General features: G+C 42.0%; 2 protein-coding genes across 3 annotated transcripts in view; one reads left to right on the forward strand and one right to left on the reverse strand.

Moving 5' to 3' along the window:
- Positions 1-3: 3 nt before the first annotated feature.
- tej (tejas) lies at positions 4-2,254 on the reverse strand. The gene is made up of 6 exons (NM_137106.3): positions 1,955-2,254; positions 1,576-1,896; positions 1,021-1,506; positions 758-960; positions 326-692; positions 4-268 (listed from the first exon to the last, which is right to left on the reverse strand). The coding sequence occupies exons 1-6, from the start codon at positions 2,144-2,146 to the stop codon at positions 158-160; spliced, it is 1,680 nt and encodes a 559-aa protein (NP_610950.2). The 5' UTR covers positions 2,147-2,254; the 3' UTR covers positions 4-157.
- A 5,788-nt stretch (positions 2,255-8,042) lies between these two features.
- The window catches only part of Shrm (Shroom), a 43,661-nt gene continuing 25,091 nt past the window's right edge, over positions 8,043-26,612 (forward strand). The window contains exons 1-3 of one of the 2 annotated variants that reach the window (NM_001299488.1): positions 8,043-8,194; positions 14,935-15,434; positions 25,751-25,986. In NM_001299488.1, the coding sequence (NP_001286417.1) occupies positions 15,225-15,434; positions 25,751-25,986 (446 nt within the window). In that variant the 5' untranslated portion in view covers positions 8,043-8,194; positions 14,935-15,224. The remainder of the gene's footprint in view (positions 8,195-14,934; positions 15,435-25,750; positions 25,987-26,612) is intronic. The other variant, NM_001103837.2, reaches the window with a different exon arrangement.

Raw genomic sequence — 26,612 nt, forward strand, 5'->3', positions numbered from 1 at the left:
TTTGCCTTAAAATAATACTTTAACGAGTTTTATTAAAGTCATACTGTGGGAAACATAATCAATCTATTCGACAAATAGGGATTTGAATTGTGCTCAACAATAAGATTGGTCATTAAAGTAATTAAAGCAATTAATGCAGTATCCATATAATAGAAATCTATGCACTCGTGCAGCGCCGCACCCAACCAGTTTCTATGAGCGATCTATTTAAATTAACAGTGTGTCCTTGTGATTCCGTATCAACTAGCACAAGATAGGCAGTGTTGTTCTAAAAAGGTGAAATTTATATCACGTTTTACTAGACAGTACAAGTTAATCGACTCACCTTAATAGCTTCGACCTTGGCGTAAAGCAGGCGCAATAATATCATATCGTGAAAGAAATTAACAACTTCTGCGGTCCAGTTTGGAGACTTACACTGCGTTATAAACGCCAATCGACCCGCCAAACATTGACGTGGCAGCAAGGCAAACGGCTTGATCAAAAACTTAACATTCTGTTGGCTCACGCGGATTATGTCCCCTATGTCAACCAGCTCAACCTCGATCGTCATTTTGTTGTTACTGGACCGATAACCTAATACTTTGGCCCTTTCCCAGCCACTCGTACAGCGGACCACACAAAGATGATCCGTAGTTATCAAAAACAGTGGCATTGTGTAATTTTTCGATTCCGAACTTTCATAAAACGTTCTATAGGAGAAAATAAATATTGTAATATCTCTCAGAATGTTAATATGAATATCTATATATCTTACTGCATATTGGCAAACTGTGCCTCGTAGTCTTTAAAGTCATCGTTATATATCCAGAAGTTAAAATTGTGTGGATTGACCAAACTCACCAACTGCACCCTAATGCGCTGCTGTAATTCGATAATGGATTCAATATCGCGAGCAGGCAGTGTGAAAGCAGAACGAACCGCATCCCTAGGGTAGTCCACGTCCAGAACTCGATGGTCCTGTTATAAGAAAAGCCCGGAATCAGCATTACATTTTAGACGAATCAAGCTATAACCTACCACAGCATAAGCTGGAATGGCATTTTCATCTTCCCCATCGTCAGAAGACGCGTAGTGTAAGCAATCCTCCGGCGGATCCAGGGGCTTGACAGCATTCTGTTGAGTTGTGGTCATCGATAAGAGATCAAAACCATCCTCGGAAACGGCGTCAAATGCGAGCACCACCGCTTCATCTTCTTTCTCTTTAACCTCTCCATAGATAAAGGGGTCTCTCACGAATTCGTCCTCATTATCCTCATATATTTCGCACTTTAGCTTTTCTTGGTGATCAGTGGGAGCAACATCCACGGAAAGGTTTTCAAAAGCTTGGGCCAATTCCTCGGTTTCTTTCTCTTGCTTATTCTCAGTAGTTATTTTAGGATATTTCTGATTGTTTCGCTCCTTTGAGGGTTCCTGTTTTCGGTCTTTCTGCGACCAATCATTAACTTTCAATGACTTGGAGTTGGCGTTACATGGAAAGCTTGGCCTTTGGGTTCTAAGGGTACTCTGCGGAAAGGCATACGGATTATTCAGCGACTGAAGATAAAAGTTATACTGCAGATGATTATATAGCACCTGTTGCTGTCCGGTGCTGATCATTTGGTCAATATGAGGCGTATGGACGGGATATAACAGTCGATTATAGTTGGGATATGATACAGGAAGTTTCAGATTTCTGGGCACCTGATAAGTTGGGAACGGCGCTTTTCTGTTTTTCATTTTAGAGACGCTTTCGTTAATGAAGACCAGATTGGATGGCTCGGAGGCGTAGCAATACTTGGGTTTGTGGGAGCCTCGATTCTTGGACTTCTTTTGGCAACGGACCAATTTCTGAATGTGCGCCGATTTGGCAGTGGCTACTGCAGTTATCCATGCCATTTGTCCGTGGCCCGTCACCTGGTAATTGCTTGTAGCTTAACGAGTGCTCATTTGGATGTATACTTTATTTACTTACCGTAACCGTATCCGGAATGGATCGGAGAAAGGATTCGGCGTCCTTAAATCCCAGTTTGCTGTAGGGCAAAGTGCAGCCCTCTTCGCTGCGGTAATCCCGCATCAACTGCTCAACGGTCAGTTTTCCTGGTGAGGACACCACCAGCGAGTGGACAACTTTCTTCACCAAGCTCAACTCCCCTCCATCATCCATGCTGAATTAATGTTTGTGATTTTGCAGATTTACGTCCCTCTTTTCACTATAGTTCATTAGAATGAACTGATTCCATGCAAAAAAGGCGCTAACACGCTTCCAAATAATCAACACGCTAACTGTAAACGTAGTATTGCACACAGTTATCGATAACGGCTGCGTCGTTAGCAACTTAAATTAATAGTATTGTTATTAAATAAGCGTCGATGAGATAGTTTTTCGGAACGGTGGAATATGGAACATGGGGAAGTTTTTTATTTATTTATTTTTTCGTTATTTATAGGTGAACCAGAGAAGGCTTAATTTTATAAATACCTTAAAACTACTCAATTTTCTGAACATTTCTGAAGAATATGTATATTCCTTTTTTACTGGATGATTTCTTAATTACATAAGCCTATAAGCTCGGCATTCCGGAACTCTGAGAACAAACACAATCTGATATTCCAAAGTCATATTTTAAATTCTGCCGCCGATAGTTTAGCCAACCATTAAATATCGATTTTTAAGAGAACTTGATCATAATTTTTTGTTAATATGGTTTTCTGCTATCGATAGGATAGTGCTGCCAGACATAAAAATTGCCAATCGGAAATTTCCCGCCGCGTTTAAACTTCATTATTTTTTAATAAGTTGGCATACCACTACGAAACAATACATTAGCTTAGTGCTGCCGTACTCACACATATATGACTGATTGGCGCCACTTTCAAAACCGGTTAAGCCATATGGCGGTTTCAGCTTTCGTTAAAGTTCTATATGCCGCTGTTGTTTTATGTAATTCTATATGACCGACAGACGTCCTTCCTCGTGAAACTCAAGTAGCTGAAGGAAGCTACAAGTTCAGCGTAAGTTCATGTCACATGTGGGGCTTGATGGAAGACCACCGGCAAATGGCATGTTTTTTGGGATCGGATCGGGTTGAGTTGATCTTTGACTCGATATTTAACATAGACATTTACAACTTTTTTACCTAGAACTTGGCCATTTAGATTTGCAATTGCTGGTTGTTACAACATCCGCTTACAACTTGGGCGGTGGGCAGATAAATCATAACTCAAAACCCGCCCAAAAAAATTGAGTTTTTCCGGGAAGGTGCTGGTGTATACCCAACACTTTCCACACATGACACATGAACTTGTCCGGAGACAGTGACTCCATTAATAATTTTCACACGACCGGCAAAGGGGCCTTGTGCCATGTAAATTTTACAAGCGGCTCTTCCACATTTTCTGCGTTGCGTAAGTAGATACAGGTACGTCTTGGTTTTTTATGCAGCCGCATAATTATATTCTTTATATTGTTTGCGGGGAAACAAGAACTGGAACAACAGCAGCAACAACATTCAACTTTATTGTGGTTTTTGTTGTTACCGTTTTGGTCACTTTACAAATAGTTGAGCCGAGGAGGAAAAAAGCTCGATGGGATCTCTGCAGTTGGCTATGAGCGGGTGACTTGGCAATCAAACCGGTTGTCCCTGCTCCACGGCTCCATCTTTTTGCCTGTGTTCGTGTGTGATTTATAGTTACGCACAAGCGCGCAAATCCAATTAGACGAACTGGCTAACTGACTGACTGACTGACTGACTGGCCAACTGACTAACTGACAATCCGAAGCATGGCCCGCAGCAAATGCCACCAGGTTATAGGACGGCCGCTGGTTCGATTTGATCTGAAGATCTCGGCCCGATCTTCGCCAGACATATCGCCACAGTTGTCATTGGTCATGAGCAGAATTATGACCGAAACGAGACCATAAAATATGTGGAGCTGCTGTGCCACTTCTGCTATTGGTTCTTAAACATTTTAGAATTAGATCAATATCTATCCTCACTTTAAATAAATGTAAATACAAGAAAATATAGTTCTAAATGAGCCTATTTTAAAAGTGTAGTAGTAATAGTGAAATATAAGCCACGAATAATACCTTTAGAAAGAAGATTTCCTTAGGATTTCCTTTAAAATTAGAGTTACTTTAAATACCAATTGATTTCCTGATTTATTTACTGCCTATGCCCCATTTATCTACTATTTACTGTACCCATAAGATACAGATACAAATGGGTCGGCGGGAGACTGAATCTGTTTTCGATGTTTACATCATCGCCAATGGCGGAACTTCAGTGCCCCGGCCATACAAATGTCGTCCATCGTCCGCTGTCCACCGTCCGTCTTTGTTGCATTTTTTTTATTCATTTGGTTTTTCAAAAATACACACATTTGAGGAGCGAACGAAAAACGAACTGCAGCCGCATCTTTATCTAAAAATTGAATTGAAATGTGTGTCATAATACCTTTGGCATGCCGGCCAGTTGCTTGACATTAAAAATGCCATGCCTCCCCTCAAATTTCCCCCCTTCGACCAGTGAAAAAAACCACATATGGCTGAATGCAAATTTGCTGCCATATGGAGCAGAAAAGCCGATGACGTCGTCATCGTCTCACCGAAATTGAAATGCAACTCACATTTGGAGCCCGCTCCTAGCAAAACACTTTGTGTCTCTCATTTTTTTTTATGTTTTTTTTTTTTATTTTCGCAAAAGGGCCCTGGTGTTCGAAGGTTTCTGATTCCCACGTTAAATGGGTCTCCAGTGGCGGTATCGGCACATCGAGATCTGGGTCCCCGTTGCCGATGAGGGTGTGTTCCACACACGTTTCGCACACCTGAATGCTTAAACAGATCGGACCTGGCCACGGAATTGGAATCGGAGCGGAGTCCGGATAAGCGATAACCTTCGGCTGATTTCGGGGCTTTTCCTATGGAAAGTCGAGCCGGTCTATGGCTACGGATTTGGTAACAGCCGCCGGACAATAGACCGAATTTGGTCGGAAAGGGGAAAGAGCCGATTGATTGATAGTCTCGGCACATTCCAAGCTTCCCTTTGAAGGCACTGCAAGAAATTATGACTCTCTTTGTTATCAGCAATTAGTTATGGTTAATAACCAACCATGTAAAGTTACTAACAACAAATTCTAATTAGAAAAATTACGTTTTGCACTTCCTCTCATTCTATAGTTTAAAAATTTGATTCATGTTTTTTAATTTTTTTATTTAAATGAAAATACAGAAATTTTCAGAAAGCCATGACTGCTCAAATCCGAAAAAAGTTATATTTACCAATGAGTTGGTTAAATAATTTAAACAGGAATGTCTGCATTACTCATCGGTGTTATCTACTTTACTAATATTTAATGCCAAACCGCGACTTTTTAACGTGTACACCCCCATCCCCATAAACGTGTTTCGCCCCCTCTCTCTCGCACTTCACCAGTTTGTAACGCTCTTGTGTCTTTTGCAAAGCAAATGCGATTGGATCAACAAGCCCAAAGCGATGATTAATTGGGAATGACGACTGGAGGTGCGAGCCGCGGATTGGGAATACGGATTGGTAGTGGGAATGGGGAGGTGTTATACCATGCCATTGCAGATGGGTCAGATCCCAGTGAAGATCGTCTAAAATCGTTCAATGAACCAAACGGAAATAGAAGAACAGATAGATGAAGATCTATGATATGTCTGGAAACATAAACATCGTGGTTAGACTATAGCCATTGATTGGGCTTTGTTCTGGCTTCGGGATTCTGGCGAAGTGATATTTGCATGTTTGGGCCAACCTTTCGCTTGTACCGTTAAATCTGCGCTCTTAGCGCGGCCATAAACAATAAATTAGCCAAAAGCAGAAACAAAATGCCTCATTAGCACCTGGTTTGCGTGCGATATGCGAGAGCTTTCGATTTAACGGTTCGGTCATGCCCGATAAACTGATTGAGGCCCAATTCGATTTGGCCTAAAGGGGTTCAAGTTCGAATTTAATTAGATTCATTCCTTAGAGCACAGCCTATTATAAGTCGAAGTCTTACTTCCTATTACAATATAATTGAATTACTTCCTAGTTCTTAGAGTTTTAAATTAGTTTTTCTTGCTTTGTTTTTTTATATCCAAATATAGGTAGAATTGTATCAGTTTCTAAACCATATTCTAACCATATATGCATAAGTGTGTATATATAATTATCACTCTACTACAATCTTAATTATAGGGTTGTATATTTTAAAGAAAAATACATTTCAAAACATTTTTCCAAGAACCTTTACTTTGAACTCAACCGAAAGGTACGAACCATTAAAGATTTTTTGCTAGTTTTACTCACAATCTATCAAATCAGTTTATTGAGTCGAGAAAGATTTATTATACAATAAAAATGGGATGTAAGGAATCGATTTATAAAAACATCATATATGTCATTCTATCAATCAAACTTTTGAGACTTTTGGCCAAAAATATGTTTTAATTTATTTATTAATTTATTGTTTTTGAATGATAGCTTTAACCTTTTTTGGGCACATGCTAAAATTCAGAAAACAAAAATATTTTTTCACTGATTGTGATCAATTTGAAGAATATAGTATGAATATGAAATGGACAATGTGAAACTGTGACCATAAAATTAGGTATTTCAATCCTCACAAATATTACTACTTACTTCTGTTAAAACGTTTCATATTGATGTTGCACGAATTACGAAAGGTAATAAATATTCCTGTTAGCTGCAAGCCAAAACGTGCAGTTTTCAAAGAAACATATCGCATTGTTCTAAGATCTTTTTTTGGTAAGGAGTTCAAGTTCGAAACCCCGACTTCGTTGGTGGTCTTGGGTCTCCTGCTACGTCTTCTGATTCTCCTGAGAGCACACACACTTAATTAAAAATAAAAATCAACTTGCGCTGAAAATGAAAAGTGCAAACAGAACATAAATCAACTTTGAGTGAATCAGAATAAGAATCAGAATCAGATTCGAAATCGGAGTCCTCAAGAACTCAGTTTTGAAAGACTGGACCCAACGGCCTTGCTTATCAGCCGTTTTCCCTTGCTTTCCTCATTCGTTGGCTCTTTTAGACGCACGATCTTCTTATTCCCTTTTTCAGCTTTTTCGGGTTCAGTTTTTTTTTTGTTTTTGGCTAAGTTGCCATTTTGCCGTTTGCGGCAACAGGTTCTTGGCTCGCTTCTTGGCCCCTCTTTCTCTCGCGCTCTCTTTGTCCGTCCCTTCCCCCTCCCATTGATATGGATGAGTACTGGACAGCGGCAACAGGTTCTGAGCGAAAAGAGCCGACTCTCTCTCTCTCGCTTTTACCCTCTCCCACTGAGATAAGTGACTTTCAATACGAAATACAAACATACCTGTTTGCTTCGGCTTTACTTGATAAGAGGCTCTAACCCCCATTATTTAGCACTAAATTTACCACTGGGTCTTGGACCCATCTCTCTCTCACACGCACACACATGCACACGCTACACTTGCAGGTAGAGCTACAACAACAACAGCTTAGTGGTGTCTCAAGATAAAGATACTCTCTCTTCGGCTCTCTGGTGGACTGATTTCCAGCTGGCCGCTAACGTGGCCTAACTGAAAAATGCAAGGTATGATCGACTGGTTACAAATAACGTAACAAACCGAAAAAATGATCATGTGACACCAAAATATAATATCCTTAAATAAATAAAAAAACATTGCCTACTTTCTGGCGAATTTCTCTGTGTGCTCCACAAAAATTAATAAATTTTGCAGAAATCATCATCATTATATTAGCACCTGTTAGCTTAAAGAACTTAAAAAATATGGATTTTGTTAATGTTTTAAATTATATTTCTTTTCCCAAATTCTTCAATAAATGTTGGAACTTTAAATTATTAACCATAAGGCATCGGTTATTCCGCGAAATTCTTCCAGCACATTGTGTAAATCTAAAACACACATTACAATACAGGGTACTAGGATAGTCGTGTACTTGGAGTGAGCCAGTAGTAGTCTGCGGCTTTTTCGCAATCGCAGAGAGAGAGAGCCGGAGGGAGAACGGGCACGAGCCCGATTGGGATTGGAATTGCTTGATCGCGAGTTTCAGTCTTCTTTTGGCTCTCGCACCGTGCAGTTCGTGAGGAAAAGCGGAAAACCCAAGGAAACCCAGAGCGTTGCATGCCCCGCGATTCGGGGCTCGTGTCCGTGTACTGTGTACCTGTGTGCCCGCGTGCTCGTGTGTGTGTGTGCTAGCTTGTGAGTTAACAAAAAATGAAGCAACCGAAAATGCACAAAAAATTAAATGCAGTTTCTACTCAATGAAAATGCTGTGAATAAGTTTAATCAGCTCTCAAGCTCGTGTAAAAAGCAAGGGAGAAAAAACAAACAACAACAACAATTAGTGACCAAAAGCACGAAACGGCACAAAAAACGACAAAAACAAAAGGTGTCGTGTAAAAATGCGACCGAAAAATTACAAAATTCAGCAAACATAAACAAAATAAAAAAACCCGTGTACAAAGATCAACCTTCAAGGCTAGAAGAATTCTTCCGCCTTAAAAACAGAGCTTTGTGTTGCCTTTTAGCGGGTGGCAAGAAGTTTTTGATTCTCCCTCTTCTTTATCTTCATCGTATTCTTCTGCGTCTTCTCATTTTTTTTTTCGTGGCTGCTTCAACAAGTTTTCCCCCCAACAGCAGGGATTTTCCAACCAGTTTTTGGCGCTTGCCATTTTCCGCGCTTCAAAACTTCTGCCCCTTCTTCTGCTTCTTTTTTCTTCCTTTTGCGAGTGAGAAAGAGTTGGGAAGAAAGAGCGTCAGAGAGAGACGGGAATATAGACAAGGTGGAGCTCAAGAGCAGCTGCACATTTGGCATGGGTCAGTTTAAAAGACGAAACCATACTGATCTCGTTTGCATTTCTACACTTATAACCATAAAACCTGGCTTACAAAAATCCCCCAACCTCCCCCATTAAAAAATAGGTGTGGGGCATGTCGGTACATGTTTTGGATTATTTTCGACGGGTGCCACCAGTGAGAAAACACATTTGCGGTAAGAAACGAAATTCATTCAGCAAATGTATCTTTGAATAAGTGGTTCGTGTGACGACCAAAGCAATTACATAAGCTAGTGCAACGAAAAGATTCAGACAACTCGAAATTGAAGGTGTTTTCTTCTAGAATTGATTAAGGAGTGTTAGAACGCGGAACAAAAGAAGGTTGAAAAAACACTAATGCAATTGAAAAGCTGATAAGGCAGGTAGAGTCAACTAAAGACAAATGGAAACAATTAGGTTAGTGATATAGAAAATGAACAAAGGTGCAAGTAATAGAGGTGAAGTGGGATGCTAAGGAAGCTCATAGATGCGAGCTTAATACGTTTATATTGAATAAAGATAAGCCACACGTTTTATAACTGACTTCGGTTGTTAGACTACCGTTTAATCGACCAACTAACATGATACAACGTATTCAATGTAATTCAAATGCAGAGTTTGGCCTGAATTGGCCCAAACAATAACTGAGAGGCAGAGGCCCCAAGACAGTGGAAAATTTGCATAGACCACCACAAAGCTAGGAGAAAACAAATTCTCGAGTGCTAAAGAAATCCAATTCAGATTCTGCCAGAGATAACGGATGATAAAGAGCGGGAGGGGGCAGTAATAATAATTCAAATCCCCATCGCCCAGGTGACAGTTCTGCACTGCAATCCAGGGAAAGTGGGCGTTAATCGTTGACTCGGTGGGAATGGGCGGGTCCCATTCTGGGGGGAAGGAACTCGGAGCAGGCGTAGGGTTTCCATGTCGTTTCCATGTGACGACTTATCAACTGTCCCGACGGCAGGAGAGACGGGCTGGGGGGATCGCTTAGCATCAACATCAAATACTACTCAAGAATTTCAAAGCAAACTTGTTTGCTCAACTTGCCAGCGATTTGTGGGAGGAATGGGGGGTTTGCTACACAGAAAGAAAGTCAATGTAATTAAGTAATTTCGCTGGAAAATTGATCGATTTATTATTAGAAAACAATAAATAGAATAGCCGCTGGTGTTAATAACTTTTCTTTAATCATCGAAATGCCTTCTAAAAACTTAAGGGCCGCACCAAACGCACTCAGATTTTTTTGCCGTGTAGCCAGGAAGGTAGGTAGGTGGATCTGGTGGTAAAGGTGGAGGTGGAGCAAAGACCGAGTTCAATACACTCGGCGGCATTCAGTGACGAACATTTGGCTTTTGGGTGTTTTGAACTCATTTCGAAATGCGTAAAATTTGTTTTGTCTTTGCGTCTTTTATGTGATTGCCGTTGGAAGATTGATTAAATTATAGAGATGTGTTGTCGAGCGCCAATTGGTTTGTTGCCGATGATCTATTTAATTAGGAAGGCAAACAAAAACATCCGTGGAATGCGCTGCGAGGCGACCTTGCCATATTTGACGACTGGCTTTTCTATCTGCTTTCCACTCCCAGCCAACTTGAATTGTCGTCGTCGTCGTCGTCAACTTCATTGGCAACTCGTTTCGTTTCTGCCTCATATTTTTCACCCAGTTGCCTCTTTGGGTGTAGAGTTTTATCTTATCGGTCGCTGTTACCGGCTTGGCAGGCTAAGACTAATTATAATCTTATCTGTCACAACTAAGTAGTGCAAACATCAGTGGAACTGTAACCGAAACAGAGACGACCCCGTGGAAACATCTACAGCTGCGAATTTGGGCTGAGATCTGTTTCGCTGGAGCTGTAAATTCCTCACATAGTAAGCTGAAATTTCGGGAAAACAACATGCAGAGTGTTTTCCCAAATTTCGCAAAAATGTATGTGTGTTTGTGACCGCCTTGCCAGCTAAGCAAATAAACAGTGGCAATGATATAGGGGCGAACACCATCGCCAGAGGAATTCAACGTGTCCGAAAAATAACTTCCCAAGAAATTGCCATTTCATCACTATTTGAGATAGAATGGTATGTATGTGAGGTGGATTTGCGAGAGGTAAAAGCCACAAAAGTTGTTTACGAAGCGATCAAACTTTCTAAGACTGCAGGAATGCTTAAGGTGAATTTCATAAGCCTTCCCGAGATATTCTTAAACTAATACTTGTATTTGCTTTGAAAACTATACGGAAATACATAAGCTACTGCTGGCAAATCATTGGGGCTTACTGCCCAGTTTTATTGCACACATAATTTACAGATCTTATGTAGGTAGATTCAATACAAGCAAGCTAACAATGGATAATTCTAAGGAATATTCTGGTAATGAAAATACAGTCCGTTTTTCTTACTTTCCTGGGGTTTCCGAGTTTTTACAAATTAGTACTGGCATTGCAAAGAGTGCGAGGAATTCGCTAAGCAAATATTTGTGCTCCATACCACTTGTACGTGTGTATTTGTATCTGCCATATCCATACAACAGATACTTTCCACCTTGGGCCAGCATCTTATTGTTGTTGTGGAAATGATAAGCGAAACGAACGACCTTGTTTTTGAAGCCAACGACCTTCGCAATTTACCAAACCAATTACAACTTCAACGGGCAAACGAGAGAGATGTAGCATCCTGCTGCGAGATTGTGATCTGGGATCGAGGATGTGGACTCTGGGATTTGAAAGCCGAAAGGCGAAAGCGGAGATCCGACGGAAGTAAGGTGGAACAATTGACGGGATCGCGGGATCTGCTTAGGTAGTTTTTTTTTTTGGTTGACAGGATCATAAACAAATGCCGCTGCCGAGCCTGAAGAATGAGTTTCAAATCTGCGCCTTCCCTCTCTTTCACTTGGCCTCCTGCTGGCTCTTTCACTCTACATGGGGCATTTTCGCGCGGGTTTCTCGAGCTGTGGCTGTGGGTGTATTCATTTGCAACTACCAAGAAGCGCGGCTTGGGAATATCTTTTTCCCATTTCGTTTTCCATCTTTTTTGTTATTTGCTGCAAGCCAAGCGCGGCGGAGCACTAAAGAAAGCGTTGAACTTGCAGCAGGTTGCAATTGCCCATGTTGCCAGGCCCTTTTTTGCGGAAATCCAGCGAACGAATTGCATTTAATTGTAAATTTATGCGTCTGCTTCCGCCCCCCGACCCCATCCCCATCCCCATTCCCATCCCGCACCTTCTATAATTTTCTTTTGCTGTGCACTTGTGTAGTGTGAATGCCTCGCGATCTTCACCTTTGTGTGAATGTTTCTGCAGCAGGTGGTTGTGTGAGAATTGACAAAATTATAATGAGTCGACAATGTTGAGAATGCACACAGAGAAAAAAAATTAATTGAAATATATATATACTAAAGTAAATAAACAAGAATTTTGCAAGTTTTGCATATATGAATTCCCAATAGTTTTCACATCGTTATACTTTAAATTCCCTAAATTTAGTTGCTAATATGCAACATATTGCGATTCTATATTCTTGGGTGGATTTTTCCAAGTGTGCCGCTTGAAGCCACCAAACCAAACACCTCCGCCCAGGTACATAATCATAACACATAACCGAGCAGGTAACAGTTGCCATTCATCTTTGCGCTGCTTTGTTACGCTTGTTAGTGGCTGACACTATGGTGCGGAGTACAACTTGGATTTACGACGACCTTTCGGGCCGCTTTGCATGCCGCTGGCTATGGCTAACAGGCATCAGGTATCCGGGCATCTCAATCTCGGATCAGTCCTCCTAGGAATGCGACCGACCACCTATGCAGCGGGTAATATTCGGCAGATACATTTAAGCTGATAGGCAAACAGTTGGCTAGCTGAAGTGGAAACAGGGGTCACAGTTCACGAAGAGAACCGAAGGTTGCCAAAACAATATCTCTGTGATTTATTGTCCTTTCAAGTGATGCTCGTTGCGGAGATTAAGATATCAGCAGTCAAATAGGAAGTTGTTGAAACCGTTGAGAATGCTATGTTTTCTTTGAGCATTGTATCTTCTGGATCGGCGGAACTTTATTGCTAATAGAGATCAATGCGTTTCGCTTTGGCGGGGTTTTAGCCATTTGTTGTGACCTCGCCATCGATTGGCTGGCTGGCCACTGAAACCCGTTCTGGGGACTCGAACTGGGAGCTGCTAACTGGAATTGGAACTGGGAGCTGGGCATTGGAACTGACTGGGAACCGACCGACTAGCACTTGGTATTGCTATTGGCTATTTGGTATTGGGACTGCAATCGTGTGCTGGGGTGTGTGTGCTCATTTCGCTGGCGCCACTCCGATTTTGCATGTTTTCCGCATTATTTGTTGTGTTTTTTTTTGTCATTTTGCATTTTGACGTGGAATTTTTGTGGCCAGCAAAAGTGTCTAATTTCGCTGGCTGAAAAATCGAAAAAGCCGAATGGCCGTATATATAGCCACTTCAACGGCAATCACGCAGTTGTCGGCAAGAGTTTCAGAGCCGAATGACCAACTGAAAATCAAAAAATTCTACCCACGGCCATAATTAACAAATTGGCGATTAGTTGGAAAGCGTTCGCAGTGGAAAGTTGATGGACCAGGGGGCATGAAAGTGCATTTAGCAATGTCATTGCACTTTTGAAGCGGCTGCAAGCAGATTTATCTACCAGGTACTTTGCCCCCATCCCGAAAACAGGCTTCCTCTTTGAAGGCTTCTCGCTTGGGCCTAGGTCTTCTGACTTTGCACTGCGAGAAATTTGATTAATGATGTCTAGCATCAATCAGTATTAATATAAAAGTATGTTTCTAGTTAGAAATCGTTACTATATATTTTTTAAAGTTCTGATTCCTAGTGTACTTAACTTACTGGTTAAGAATACATAGAAGTATTCTTAACATGAAAGGATTATCTTCCGGCCAGTGTAGCTCAGTGTTCGTTTTGTGTCTGGGTTTGTCAACAGCCTGGCAGAATCCAGTTTTCAGAGTCTAGGAGTCGCTTGGCAGTCCCAAGTAGGAGCACTTCTCGATACCGATACCAATGGCGATGGCGACGACGATGCCTGCCGATGCTGAGACTGAAGCCTCTGCAGTTCCAATTCCAGTTCCAGTTCTATGGACCCCGGCGCAGCAGCAGGAGCTCATAATTATGCATTAAACACTCGAAGTTTACGGGCGAGAAGTGGCAGCTGCAACTGCGGCTTTAATGGACATCAATTTGCATGGAAAGCATACAGAAAACGATGACATTTGAAAGAGCCAAATGCGTGGGCCGTTTGCTATATGCTATAGGCTATATGTTAAATGTGGCTATATGCTGTCCGACCGAATCGAAATGAAACGAAACGAAATGCAGTCGCCAAATCGCATTTGAAAATGCACAACAAAAACTTGTTTATTGGCTTAGGCCCCTTGGCGTCGCCTCACTGCATATTGGTATCGACTCGTCTCGTCTCGTCTCGTCTCGACTTGACTTGACTCTTCTCGCGTCTCGTGGGTCAATGTTATGTAAACCTGGTTCACTTTTCGTTTTCATATATATATTTCTTCTGCTTTTTTTTTTACTCGTGTTTTACCGCACACATAATACACTCAACTTATTACACAAAAACCCAAATAACTCAACAAATATTTACGGACGCAGTCAACAGAAATCGATTCAATTTTCCCTCCAACCACCGCGGACACGCTACTCCCGTCTCTTTCGGCCGCCATATGCCCGTCTCTTTCGGTCGGCGTCTATGTGGATTCGTCTTACTGGTTTGGCTGCACTGCATTCCAAAGATGCGAGTTGTGCGGACCGGACCCGATAACAGATATAAAAGTGCAAAGCAGCCACATCCAACGAACCAAGAGTCCAGCCGCCACGGAAAAATGTCGCCAGACCAAATTAAAATAATTTAACACATATAATTTCGTGTATTTTTCGCTTACATCATAACTCTTGTCGAAAAGGTGGCCGAAAAATGAGATTGAAATGAAAATCGGGCAGCTCTAATCGCACAATCACATCAGCAAAAAAGAAGGGGGAGAAAAAGACTCAAAAATAATTCCTGGACTTGTTGCAAAACAAATGCCAAGCGCTTGACTAAAACTAACTAAAAAATTGCTTAAAATAACGTTTTGCATAACATATTTAGATAAAGACAGAATTTGAAAAATAAGTAGCTCAAAAACAAGAATAGTGTAAAAAGTAACTTTTGCTTTTAAGCTAAACCAAAATGCCATAACTGAAGCTAGCACTTCTTTGTTGGGAAACGTTCGGACCTTTAACTTACGATAAACATAAACAACTCTTTGATACCATCAACCTCATAAACCTTGTCTGTCTGACCCTTCTCAGAGGTGGCCGAAAGATGAGATTGAAATGAAAATCCGGCAGCTCTAATCACAGCAAGCGATCGTCAGCAATAAGCGAAAGAAAAACTAAATGAAAATGCGCAATCACAAGGAGAACGGAAACGGCTCCGAAATGGGCGAGTCGACGAAGAGCTTGGCCAAAATGGAGCCGGAGAACAACAATAAGATTTCGGTGGTGTCCGTATCGAAGCTCCTGCTCAAGGATAGCAATGGGGCTAACAGCCGGAGTAGCAACAGCAATGCCAGCTTCAGTTCCGCATCGGTCGCCGGTTCTGTACAGGTAAGTCTCTCTATATTTTTTCAATTATTTTTATTATTTTTTTTTCAAGCAACCGGTTTTGGTTTTCTTTTCTCTGACCGTCTGACTTCTTGTTTTTATTATTCTTGTTAATAAATCCTCAAAAGCGCGCAGAATTCCAATCGCACACGGTCTGAGTCACAGCCCCCAAAGAGCCGGCTTCTTTCGGCCAGAAAATGAAACAAAAGTGAAGGCTCCAACAAAAATCGACCAAAATCGAAAAACAACAAAACAAAAACAAATGAAATGAAATGAAATGAACGAAGCCCAAAAACCCACGCACAGTGGTTTTGATGTCTGGGAATTTCGATTTTCGATATTCGGACCACTGCAGGTTCCTAATTGAATTATGGGCCTGACCTCCATTTGCATTGCCCAACCCAGGGAGGTTTCGTTTTCGATACAGTATATCCACATCTCCGTGCCCTCCCAGCATCCACATCCACTCGGTGTCACTCAGTCGGGCGTAAAATGAGAAATAAAAAAAAAGTTCACAGAACGGTACATTTACCACTTGGAGAGTTTTGTTTATTTTTGGAGATCATCCGGGGGAATCCGTTGATCGATCAACCAACCGAACAGACCACTCCCCATCTTTCTCCTCCGCAGGATGCGAGTTATTAATTGGACAAGTGGCGGCCATGAATGAAGCCGTAGGAATGTCGACTTGCGTGTGAAGTGGTTTTCTCGATGCCAAATGAATGAATGAGTGCTGCTTGTTTTGGTGCCATTTTTTTTTTCTGCACATGAGATAAAGTATGGGATTTGATAAGGAAGCTGTAGAAATGTGGCCCAAGGTGCGGTTCTAAGAATAAAGCGGTTTACCCGCCTGTGAAGTCATTAAACTGGTATTACTTTCAGTCTAAAAATATAAATTTAAATAGATTAAATCAAGCATGAAGATATAATTAAAATTTATTTTATTTTATGCATTACCGTTGCTTGAAAAGAAAGTTATGTGTTTTTCTCGTCTATACGCTTATTACAGGCGAGTAGTATACGTATATCTTGTGCTGCCTCGCATAATAGAATAATTACTTTTAATGATTACTTTGTGGCTTCCAAATTCCCAGAATGTTTTCGGAGTCTTTCACTTCTCTTTTACGTGCCCCCAATGATCCCATTCTCCATTAGACACACAGCCATATGTGGAGTTACATATGTACATATGTGTTTCGATTCTGTTTGATTTGCCCCGTCACCCATTAACCTTAACTGAATTATTTGGAGCCAGGGCCGCTGTGTAATCCCAACATTGGAAGCCATCCGATGCTCCACTGCTCCACTGTGTGTCAGTGAATGCCACACGTTGGAAAATGGATTGGGTTGCTTCTAAAATGCAAAATAATTTACCAAATTAACTGTACCATTATCAACAGCGACGATCCGATCAATCAAAGTGAATCCGATCAATTAAATGTTGCCTCCGAGCGTGGCACAAAGAATCGAGGAAACCCGAGAAGAGAAATGAGCAATGGGAGGAAAAGAGGTTATGAACAGAACGTAGCAGAATGCTAAGAACATAGCACGTAGATGATGGTGCACTGATAAAAACTCGAGGCACGTAGGAGTAATAAATGATCTTGAAACGAAGATGAGGCAATAAAAGAGAATATTTGACACTTAGCTTATATTCTTATCTTATTATAATCGCTAATAGAGCCTAATATCACATGACATTCTTTGTAATACTCCCAATCTGCGTTCCAATTTTCCTCGATTTTGCGCAGTGCAGCCGATCGTGTTGATGATAGCTGGGCGAAGCTGGAGAAATGTGGCTGAGAATTGGAACAGCATTGACCTTATCACCGAAAGCTGCGTCTGCAGGGGTCTTTTGATTAATCATCTCCATTCTTAATTGCGGCCCCATCTTCACATGCCGATTGTTATCATCTCGGCGCTTTCCTTCTTGCTTTGCAAAATAGCTTGAGATATGTTAGTATTTTCCATAGCCTTTGGGCCTGGCTTAGAAGTCGAAAGAGAATGGCCAAGCCGGCAATCGATAGATGGATCGCATTCGCGGATCGATGGCTGGCTGCAAGGTTATTGAACCGCTTTATTCTCGGGCATTTGTAACGTTTTATTTTTTATTTTTTATTTTTTTTTCCATCTTTCTCCATACATTTTGAGCTTCTTCCCAAACGCTAATTACTGGCGAGGCGCACGCTTTAGTTCCAGTTATAAGACCAGACTCCAGCTGGCTCGAAAGTACCCACCGACTTGAGTACTTGGGTCCATTGATGGTGGTCGCACCACCACCACCGCACGTCGATCCATCGAGCTTAGAACTAGTTTTTGGGGTCTGGCTCAGATATTTTTGCATCGATTAGGCCACATTCCACGCACCTATGTATATCGCGCCGCTGGGCGTTGCAATCTCTTCGAGGCTATTTATAGCTGCAATCGAATTAATTGTGGCCACGCCCCAACGTTAGTGCCGGAATCTCTGACAAAACAAACTGTAATGGTAATGGGCCAACTGGGTAATGGATAGAAGCAGAAGGTAATGGCTATACCTAGTGGGCAGTTTCCAATGGGCTTGACGAAGGTCGTCGCTGTCCATTCTTCTTCAGTCTCTTCTTTGCTTTAGATGAATGCGCAGATTTCTAAAGAAAAATATTTTGGTTATATATGTAAAGATTTTTTCTTTTTCCTCTGTATTGCTTTTTTTTTTTAAGTTTTTTTTTTTGCTTCACTTGGGTCTTATTTTTTGTTACTTCTTTTTTGTTTCTGTCGAATCAGCCAAAGCACTTGACGCTGCACTGAAATCGTTTTTTATATGTACATATCTTGGTAGGTTCAAGTGTTTGTTGGGACTAAAGCCGAAGCGTGAGCTGATCAAGTTGAAGCCAGTGGGGCACCTTAATCGTCGCTTCATTTCCGCGCAGAGCTTTCCTTTTAGCGGCGGAAATGATCGCATATTTCGCCAAAAGAGATCTCCCCAAGCCAAAGTAGCCCATCGAGTTGCGCAATTAGAGGCGGCTAAGCGGTCGGGGCTACGCCCCAATGGTTAGCAGAATAGGGGTCTTTACATTTATAAATAGAAAGAGGTAGTCTTTGGGGTGTCAATAATGGATTGGGTTACCTTAAAATCTGAATTTATTGCAGATTCAATTTTTATGCAAAGTATTTGGCGCCCCCGTTGGGGCTTTCTAAACTGAAGTTTACATATGAGTTTTTTAAAGTCATATGGTTAAATGGTTAAATTTATTGGATTTTCCCAAGCAGTTGCAGCCGATTCTATTATATAGACTTTCCAAAGTATCTCAGTGTCGTGTTCGCTGGCATTTCCTCAGCCTGTCTTCTATTTCATTTTCATTTCCAATGCCTGTCGAACGCTTCAAGCTCAGCTCAGCTCAGTTCAGCTCGACTCTTAACGCTCATTAGTTCTCTAACTCCGTCAGCCCCAACTCTCAACTTGTTTTCTCACACACCACACGCCACATAGGAGGCTTCAGCTCAGCAATTAATTAATGCCAACAGTCCGGCAGCAACATCAACAGCAGCAACAGCAACAGCAGCAGCAGCAACAGCAGCAGCAGCTACAGCAGCAACATCAGCAACATGAACAAAAAGCTGCAACAATGCCGCCTGCCAGCGCTAAATTCTAGCCAGATTCCAGCTAAATTGTTTTGGCTTGTCTTTGAACTCGAACCGCCGGCTTTTTAGCTTTAGCTTCTTCCCTTCTGCTGTCGATGGTTTGCATTTTTTAAGCAGAAAAAGAAGAAAATTATAACAAATAATTGCGCTGCTCTTGCGACAGGTGCACAACAACACTCTTTCATGCGGCGGCATTCTGGCCCCCGGAAAAAATGTGATGGAAAATTTCACCTATGTCGCTATGCTGCTGACTTAAATACGAAGATTGGGAGTGGGAATCCATTGTTCCGGACATGGAAATGCTCCGTACATTGTATGCATGCACTTCTTTTGGCCATCGGGCATGAAGATTTCTTTATGAGCGAGCACTGACTTAATTAATTAACAAGCCAAGTGAAAATGCATTGGGCCAGGTGCCGTTGGTGCCATGCTCTCCTAGCCAACTTCGATTTCATTTTCCGTTGGCTGCTGGCTGTTTTTTTTTTTTGGCTAGTTCTTGAACCCACACGAGCAACAAATTTCACTTTTGTTTCTCCTCCAGCAAAGCGGCAGACAAAGCGACATTCGAGCCACGAAAATTTTGAGGTCAACAGCAAGAAACGGTGACGGAGACGAAAGAGACTCGTTCCCATTGCCGGAGATTCATTCGTCTGGCGGCTGTTTTGGCCAAAAGTGGCCGCAAACATTGTGGCCATCTGACGTCTGTGGCCTGTGGAGTCCATTGAAATTCTTGCCATCGAACTGAAACTCTTCGCAATTTAATGCCAACTTAGAAGCCTCGAGCTCGTCAAGAGTCGCAATTCGCAACTCGCAGCTTGGAACTCAAGAGACAGCTGCCCTTTCGATCCAGTTGCAATTTGGCCAAAATAAACATGATTTGCCATTTCGATTTTCTGTGTTGTCATCCGGCAGCAGCCAGCTGGAGGATCGGATTGGATCGGATCGCATCCTCAACGCTGGAAAAACAGAAAGTGACCGAGTGAAAGATTTTTGGCTTTCTAATTGGATCTGTGCCGGGTGACTCTTTTTTGCTCAGATTTTTTGTGGTATCTTGGTATCTGGGTATCTGGGCATCGCCTGGTCAGTGGGGCTTGGCTAATTAAGGGTCTCGCAGCAGGGCTAATTATGGCAAATATTTTCCATTGGCATATGTGTGAAAGTGAGTCCAAGAAGCGCAAAATGGGAACCCAACTCGCCGTTTGCTCTTGACTTCATCTTTAGCCGCACAGTTTTTGGTTGCGCTCCGCTGGTCGAACTAAACTGAACCAAGCCGAACTGGACAACTATATATATATATATATGTATATATGCATATATAAATAGCGATATGTGTACGTGTTCTTCTGACCTTCTGGAGCTGGCATTCTCCCGCATCTCGAGAACCAGTTGGGGTTGGAGCACTGAAAACAATAATGGTTTCACCAAAGCTACAGATACTTAAAGGAGTTCCAAGTCTTTAATATTAAAAGTTGTTTGGATTTGCTGGAAAGATTAACAAAGAATCCCATGTGAATTACAATTGTTGCGATAACGAGGTGTTAATTATAATTCATTGTACAGGCATAACATTTTATGATTTTTTTTCCTGTGTGCCTGGGCAATTTATTTGTTCTTGTCGCAGGCTCCTTTTGGCCAGGTCCGTTGAGGTTGAGTTGTGTTCCTCGGCTGGCCATGTTCGTTCTTATTTGCTGCACGCCTGAAACTTATCACTGGCCATAAATCTAGCCGCATGCCAAGCCGGGCCATGTCGGCATACCAGACCAGTGGATACGATACGATACGATACCAGTGGATGCCAGTGGACCAGACCAGCTCAGGCCAGGCCAGGCCGGACCAGTGGATAGCAACGGATCGGAGTCGGACCAGTTGCCATGCCATGTCCATTACCAGTTCTCGGCCGATCGGCCAGTTTCGCCAAAGTTATTAACGCCACAAGCGGCCATTGAGGTCAAGGATGCATCGGATCCTGATCCCCATGCCGATGTCGATGCCCATGCCCATTCCAATCCCAAGTCAATCCATTCAATTTCACTGCATTGCATAAACTCATTCGCACTAATGAGACTCACCCACCGCGAGCTGCCAAAAATTATTACTAATGAACCGCAGATTCACTTTCATCGGTGGCCCACTTAAAGGGATTCACCGCCAGTTGGCCACTTCCCCCAGTTTCCCGATCGTCCGATCACTTGACAGCTGGCGAAAGGAGTCGAAATCGAAGTGGCAGACGTCATCGCCGCGGCATTTCCCTCGTCCGCTTGCCCGCTTTTCCCCAACTTTCCCCGAATGTGTGAGGCTCGCCGGGACCTCCGGAGCACTTTGGCCACTTTGATTTTATAAAGCCAAGAGCTACGCAATCTGCGGCGTTGGAAACGAGCGAAATAAGTATTCATGCTGCCGGCCGTTGAACAGTGGGTCCAAAGGAGTCATTTCTTGCAGGAAAGTGGGTTAACCAAATATACCAGTCTTCCGTGTTATGTATAAGAGATTTAGTGGTAACTGAAGAACATAATTTCGCTGGCTTCCTGTTAGCATAGTTTTTTTTTATGGGCGGAGAACTTATATTAATATATTCCGTATTTCAATAGGGCAATTGGAGTTGCAACTTAGCTTTGTCTCGTCTTTTTTGAGCATTTATTTCCTTACCACAATGCGATCATTGGGTTATCATGGATCAGCAATCCTTTTCATTTATTCGCCATAATTCAACCCAATGTGCGACCACTTTTGGTCCGGCTCGCACTGCCGTTTTGTGACTGTGTCCAATTTGGGCGCAGATTGACAGCGATATGCGTTTAATTTGACGATAAATGGCCAATATAGCACGCAAGCCAAGTTGGAGGAGATTCAGGAGCAGGAGGGAAGGACTCGGGTCTCTGGGCTCTTTGCAATTCAATTCTAATGCTCCAAGCCCGCGGGCTTCTCTGTCTTTTTCGTGCTCTTGCCAATTGCCAAATTCAAATCCGAATCGCAGCACGATCCAAGCTGAAACTGAAGTTGAAGTTGAAACTAAAGTCGAGAGGTTGAAGCTGAAGCTGAATCTGAATCCGAAACTGAAGCCGATGCTGAAGCTTGGCCACGTTGGCAACTGACACGTTTGCTCGCATTTTGATTGCAATTTCTTTTCTTTGGCCAACTCTCCGCTGGAAAGAGTCAAATTCGTGTTGGCCATTAAAAGCCAGCGACAATGGAAAACGCAAATCAAAATAGCGGTGTGCAAAAACTGAACAAAAAAAAAAAAAAGAAATACAATTTTACAAATTTTCCTCACGAAATCATTGTGGCCAAAATAAAAGCCAGGCTGATCGGAGACACGAAAATCTTCAGTTGACTGCATTCTCGCTGCAAATTCCGCATCTTTTGCGAGACATGTGGGCGTCTGTCAATCTGTCTCTGTTCTTCCCCCCTCTCTTTCTCTGGCCCTGTTGCCGTCTCTTTCCCCTCTCCAAACCGCGTCTTGCTGTCTCTTATCACGCGACAGAGAACGTCTGACAGTCTGACTAACTGACCTTCTTGCGAGGCATGAGTCAAGCGATTCGGCGACAGCCAGCGATATTTCCAAACAAAGTCTACTGGATGCAAGCTGAAGTGAGCTGACTAATGCCGTACAGTAGAGATTCTGTAAAATAAACATCGATAGTATAAAGTATACAGTAAAGTATATAGCAATAAAGTATTTGTTTTGGATTTTGCTGTCTGATTACTCAAACAAACATGAGATTTAACTATCTATTATCAATTGTCTTCTATGAAAGTTTGAACTGCATAATGAACCCTAAAACAGCTTCTTCTTTATCAAATGCATAAAGACTTCATGGAGTTTTGTTTGGTTAAATTTAAATTACCCGAATATATGTCAAGTATATCTAACTCGATCATTTCAAAGAAAAAAACCATTTATCATTTAGTTGGTAATAATTTTAAAGTCCCGTTTTAAATAAAAAATGTAAGTGGATTTTTGTTTTTGTAAATACTTAAAATGTTAATAGTTATACAGTTAATTGTTTCCTTTACATTTGAAATGGTTATCTGCTGTAAGCATTATCTTTCTTTTGGTTGAATAGGAAAAAACAATTAGCCCAACGGAAATCGAGTTAAACAAACGAAGAAATGCTTTCTTAAGTAATGTGACTATTATCCCGCTAGCTTAGCCATAGGTTTAGCTGGCGGGTTTCCTCTTTATTGATATACTTTTAATGGACTTACAAATATTACGCATACGCCCAGTTGCCTGCAGTCACCTTTCCCCAGCAGTTTCCCAGGCAATTTGGTTCGCTTTTCCTGCAGGCCGCCAGTCGGGCACTTAGCACAATTCATCAAGTGATTTATTTAACACGCGCCGAGCGTTCGGACGGAAGTTTGATTTCGCCCGTGGCACGGAGTCATTAAGAATCCCACTCCAGCGGATGGATCCAGCGTATCCAACGGATCCAGCTGTGACCCACTGCACCAGTTTTGGTCTTTGGATCTGCGGATCCCGCTTGGGCCTGGGCTTCATCTCCATCGCGGACTTGGGCCCTGGCCATTGATTTATGGTGTTGCTGGAATTGCTGGAGCTGCTGGATATGCTGTATCTGCTCATCCAGAGCAATTTCACATGGGCGCACAGCTGTTGCCGATAATTATGGGTTTTGGGCCATGGAGAAGTTTCTCTAGGAATAAAATGGGCCAAATGCCGAAAAATAGCGAAGGCAAAGTAAAGGGCCCCGTGGGACAGTTGCTGATTTAAATTCGTGTTAGAGAGACAAAATAATTACGGCAATTGGGCAGGAAAAAACCCCAAACCCAAATGAACTGAAATGAAACTGCACGACGATCGAATGACTGACTGTCTGACTGACTGACTGGGTGAGTGAGTGAGTGAATGAATGACTCCACTTTGAGTCGGATCAACGGATACTAGGTTTTTGGTCTTGGGAACAATCGGAGAGTGGCTCGGAACCATTAAAATTCTTGGCGATGAGCCCTGGGCTAAAAACCAGAAACAAAACCAAAAAATATCTTCGAGAGACAGACTTGCGACCTAAGTAGTTGACCCAGAAAACGATTCTATTGCATATCGGCAACTGTCAGTCATGTGATTCGTTATTATTGTTATTATATGTATTTGCCATTAAGCATTTATGATTTTCTGATTTATTTCAGCTGCTTTTGTGGCGCCAAAGTCAAAAAGACAATCAGCAGCAGCTGCTGCCCACGTAGCTACCAACAAAAGTATATGTGGACATATATACATATACATAAAAATATCGTTGAAAAAACCCTCGACAATACCCAATCTCAATGCAATCGAGACTTCAAGCCAAGTCAGTCAAGTGGCTTAAGGCTTGGTCTTGTAACATTTCGTTTTCGTTATTTTGAACGTTAGTTTTATTTTGAGTCGACTTATATTTTTACCCATTCGCTATTTCTCCATGTGTTTCGGCTTTATGCTCGAGTATTTACAATTCGATTTGGTGTTTACGAGAGTCGCAGGCGCAAGCAACCAAAAATTAAGTATACGACACGAGGGCTGGCAAGCAAATTGACTTGATGAGTTGATGAGTGGTGGCAAACTTCGGTGGTTAGGCCTGCCTGTGATCGCAAGAGTAATAAATGTTTATCAAGCAAAACAGTGACTGGATTTATTGGAAACACTTCCCCTAGTAAACCGTAAAACTTTTCAATTATCTGATGTTCAGTTCAGTGAGCTATATCATATAAAGTAAAAGTATACATTTTCAGGATTATATAATTTTGTTGATAACCCAATCCTTGACACAATAAGTTTATTTGTATATGTAATTATTCAGCAGATTGATTAAGCGATGATTACAATATCAATCTTTTATTGGTAAAAGCGCATTAATCAGTAAATGAATTAAGTTCCAGCTGATAAAGAATAATGAAAGAAAAAGTAAACAATACTAATTAAGGGAAAATTATGAATCACTCTGTTTGTGAATGAATAAGCAATGATTCTAAAAGATTAAGCAAACTACTTCCTGTTTATGAACCATTATGAAAGCTCGTTGAGTTCAATGACTTCAATCAATGCTTTCGAGAGAAATAATAAATACCCCTGCATTTTGGAAAACTAAATCACTATTTACCCAAACCCCAAAGCCCAGCAATGATCATGTTATCGATCTGTTATTACTTCGTTACCAAATTTTCGCCCGATCCAGTGAACTTGATCACCGAATCGCAGCATGAATCAGAGCTCGAAGGCTTGGAGCCCTGCTCATGTGGCTCCAATACGCTCGCCTTGTGCACACCATTACTTAATCCGGCTTATTATGGACGCTCCGCTTGGCAGCGGTCTCTCTGCATCCGTCTGAGCCCCCTTTGCCACCCCCATCACCATACCCATCCCCTTTCCTTTCCCATGGTTGTGTACATAATATAAATGCTTTGGCAACATGGCAAGTTTGGGTATTGCCGCTGCACTTCAAATATGTTTGTTCGTCGGCAATTGCATTGGCTGTGCACTGCAATAATTTTCACTTAATTATCTAACAAGCGACCTGGGTTTTGTCGAGGGACTCCATTGTTGATTTTTTTTGTTTTTTTTTTTTTTGGTATTCGCCCAAGCTCTGGCCGTAATTATGGCTGCGGATCATTTGCAAATGTGAGCTATCCGGTCAGCAGCGGTCACATAACTAATGATTAAACCATTTAAATACTTCGGACTTATGCAACATCGATTTCTCTTGCAGGATGACCTGCCGCACCACAACAGCAGCAGCAGCCAGCTGGGCCAGCAACACGGCTCATCGTTGGACCAGTGCGGATTGACTCAGGCCGGCCTCGAGGAGTACAATAATAGATCGTCCTCGTACTACGACCAGACGGCCTTCCATCACCAGAAGCAGCCATCCTATGCCCAATCCGAGGGCTACCACAGCTATGTGTCAAGTTCGGATTCCACATCGGCCACGCCATTTCTGGATAAGTAAGTTGTTGCGGAAAAGACTCTTGTGCAGAGAGAAAAAAAAAAAGATAGTGTAATTTTATAGATACTAAAATGTAACGTAAAGTTATACCACCAGTGGACAATTACGATGTGTATACACACATTTGATAGAACCACTTGATGTTCAATTTTCCGTGTAATTTTCTGTGTAATTTTCTCTCCGTGTGGCTGCATTGCAAACACGTTTTCTGCGCACATACTCGCATCAAATGCCGAACGACAATTATGAATTTTATTTGTACACTAAAAAACGCCATAAAAAATTCTTGGTAACGCAGACACATGAGATACATAAGTCGCAGACGGAGCAACGAGAAATAAAACCGAAAACGAGCAGCTTAAGCTCGGCTCTCAAGGTCTTCTTGGCTCTGGCTCTGTCTCCATCACCATCTCTATCTCTATCTCCGGTTTTAGCTCTATTTTCAGTCTAACTGACTATCTGTCTGTGTGTCCGACGATCTGAGCTATCTGAACTTGCCCCAAGTACCGAAGAGAGTCCGCCGGTGGCTCCATTGCCCGATCCGAAGGCTAGGCAAGAAATTCAAGTAATTGCGGCCATGCGAAAAGCAGACCCCAGAAATCGCAAATTTCTGTAGCACGCAATG

The sequence above is a fragment of the Drosophila melanogaster genome, chromosome 2R (genome assembly GCF_000001215.4).
Source record: "Drosophila melanogaster chromosome 2R".
Lineage (NCBI taxonomy): Eukaryota > Metazoa > Arthropoda > Insecta > Diptera > Drosophilidae > Drosophila > Drosophila melanogaster.

What these genes read in the sequence shown, in the direction of transcription:
- tej (NM_137106.3), bottom strand. Translation starts at nt 2,146, where the DNA reads ATGGATGATGGAGGGGAGTTGAGCTTGGTGAAGAAAGTTGTCCACTCG. An exon ending in CCATTCCGGATACGGTTACG is followed by an intron (nt 1,897 to 1,954) that starts GTAAGTAAATAA and finishes AGCAATTACCAG; the next exon opens with GTGACGGGCCACGGACAAAT. An exon ending in TCAGCACCGGACAGCAACAG is followed by an intron (nt 1,507 to 1,575) that starts GTGCTATATAAT and finishes GCCTTTCCGCAG; the next exon opens with AGTACCCTTAGAACCCAAAG.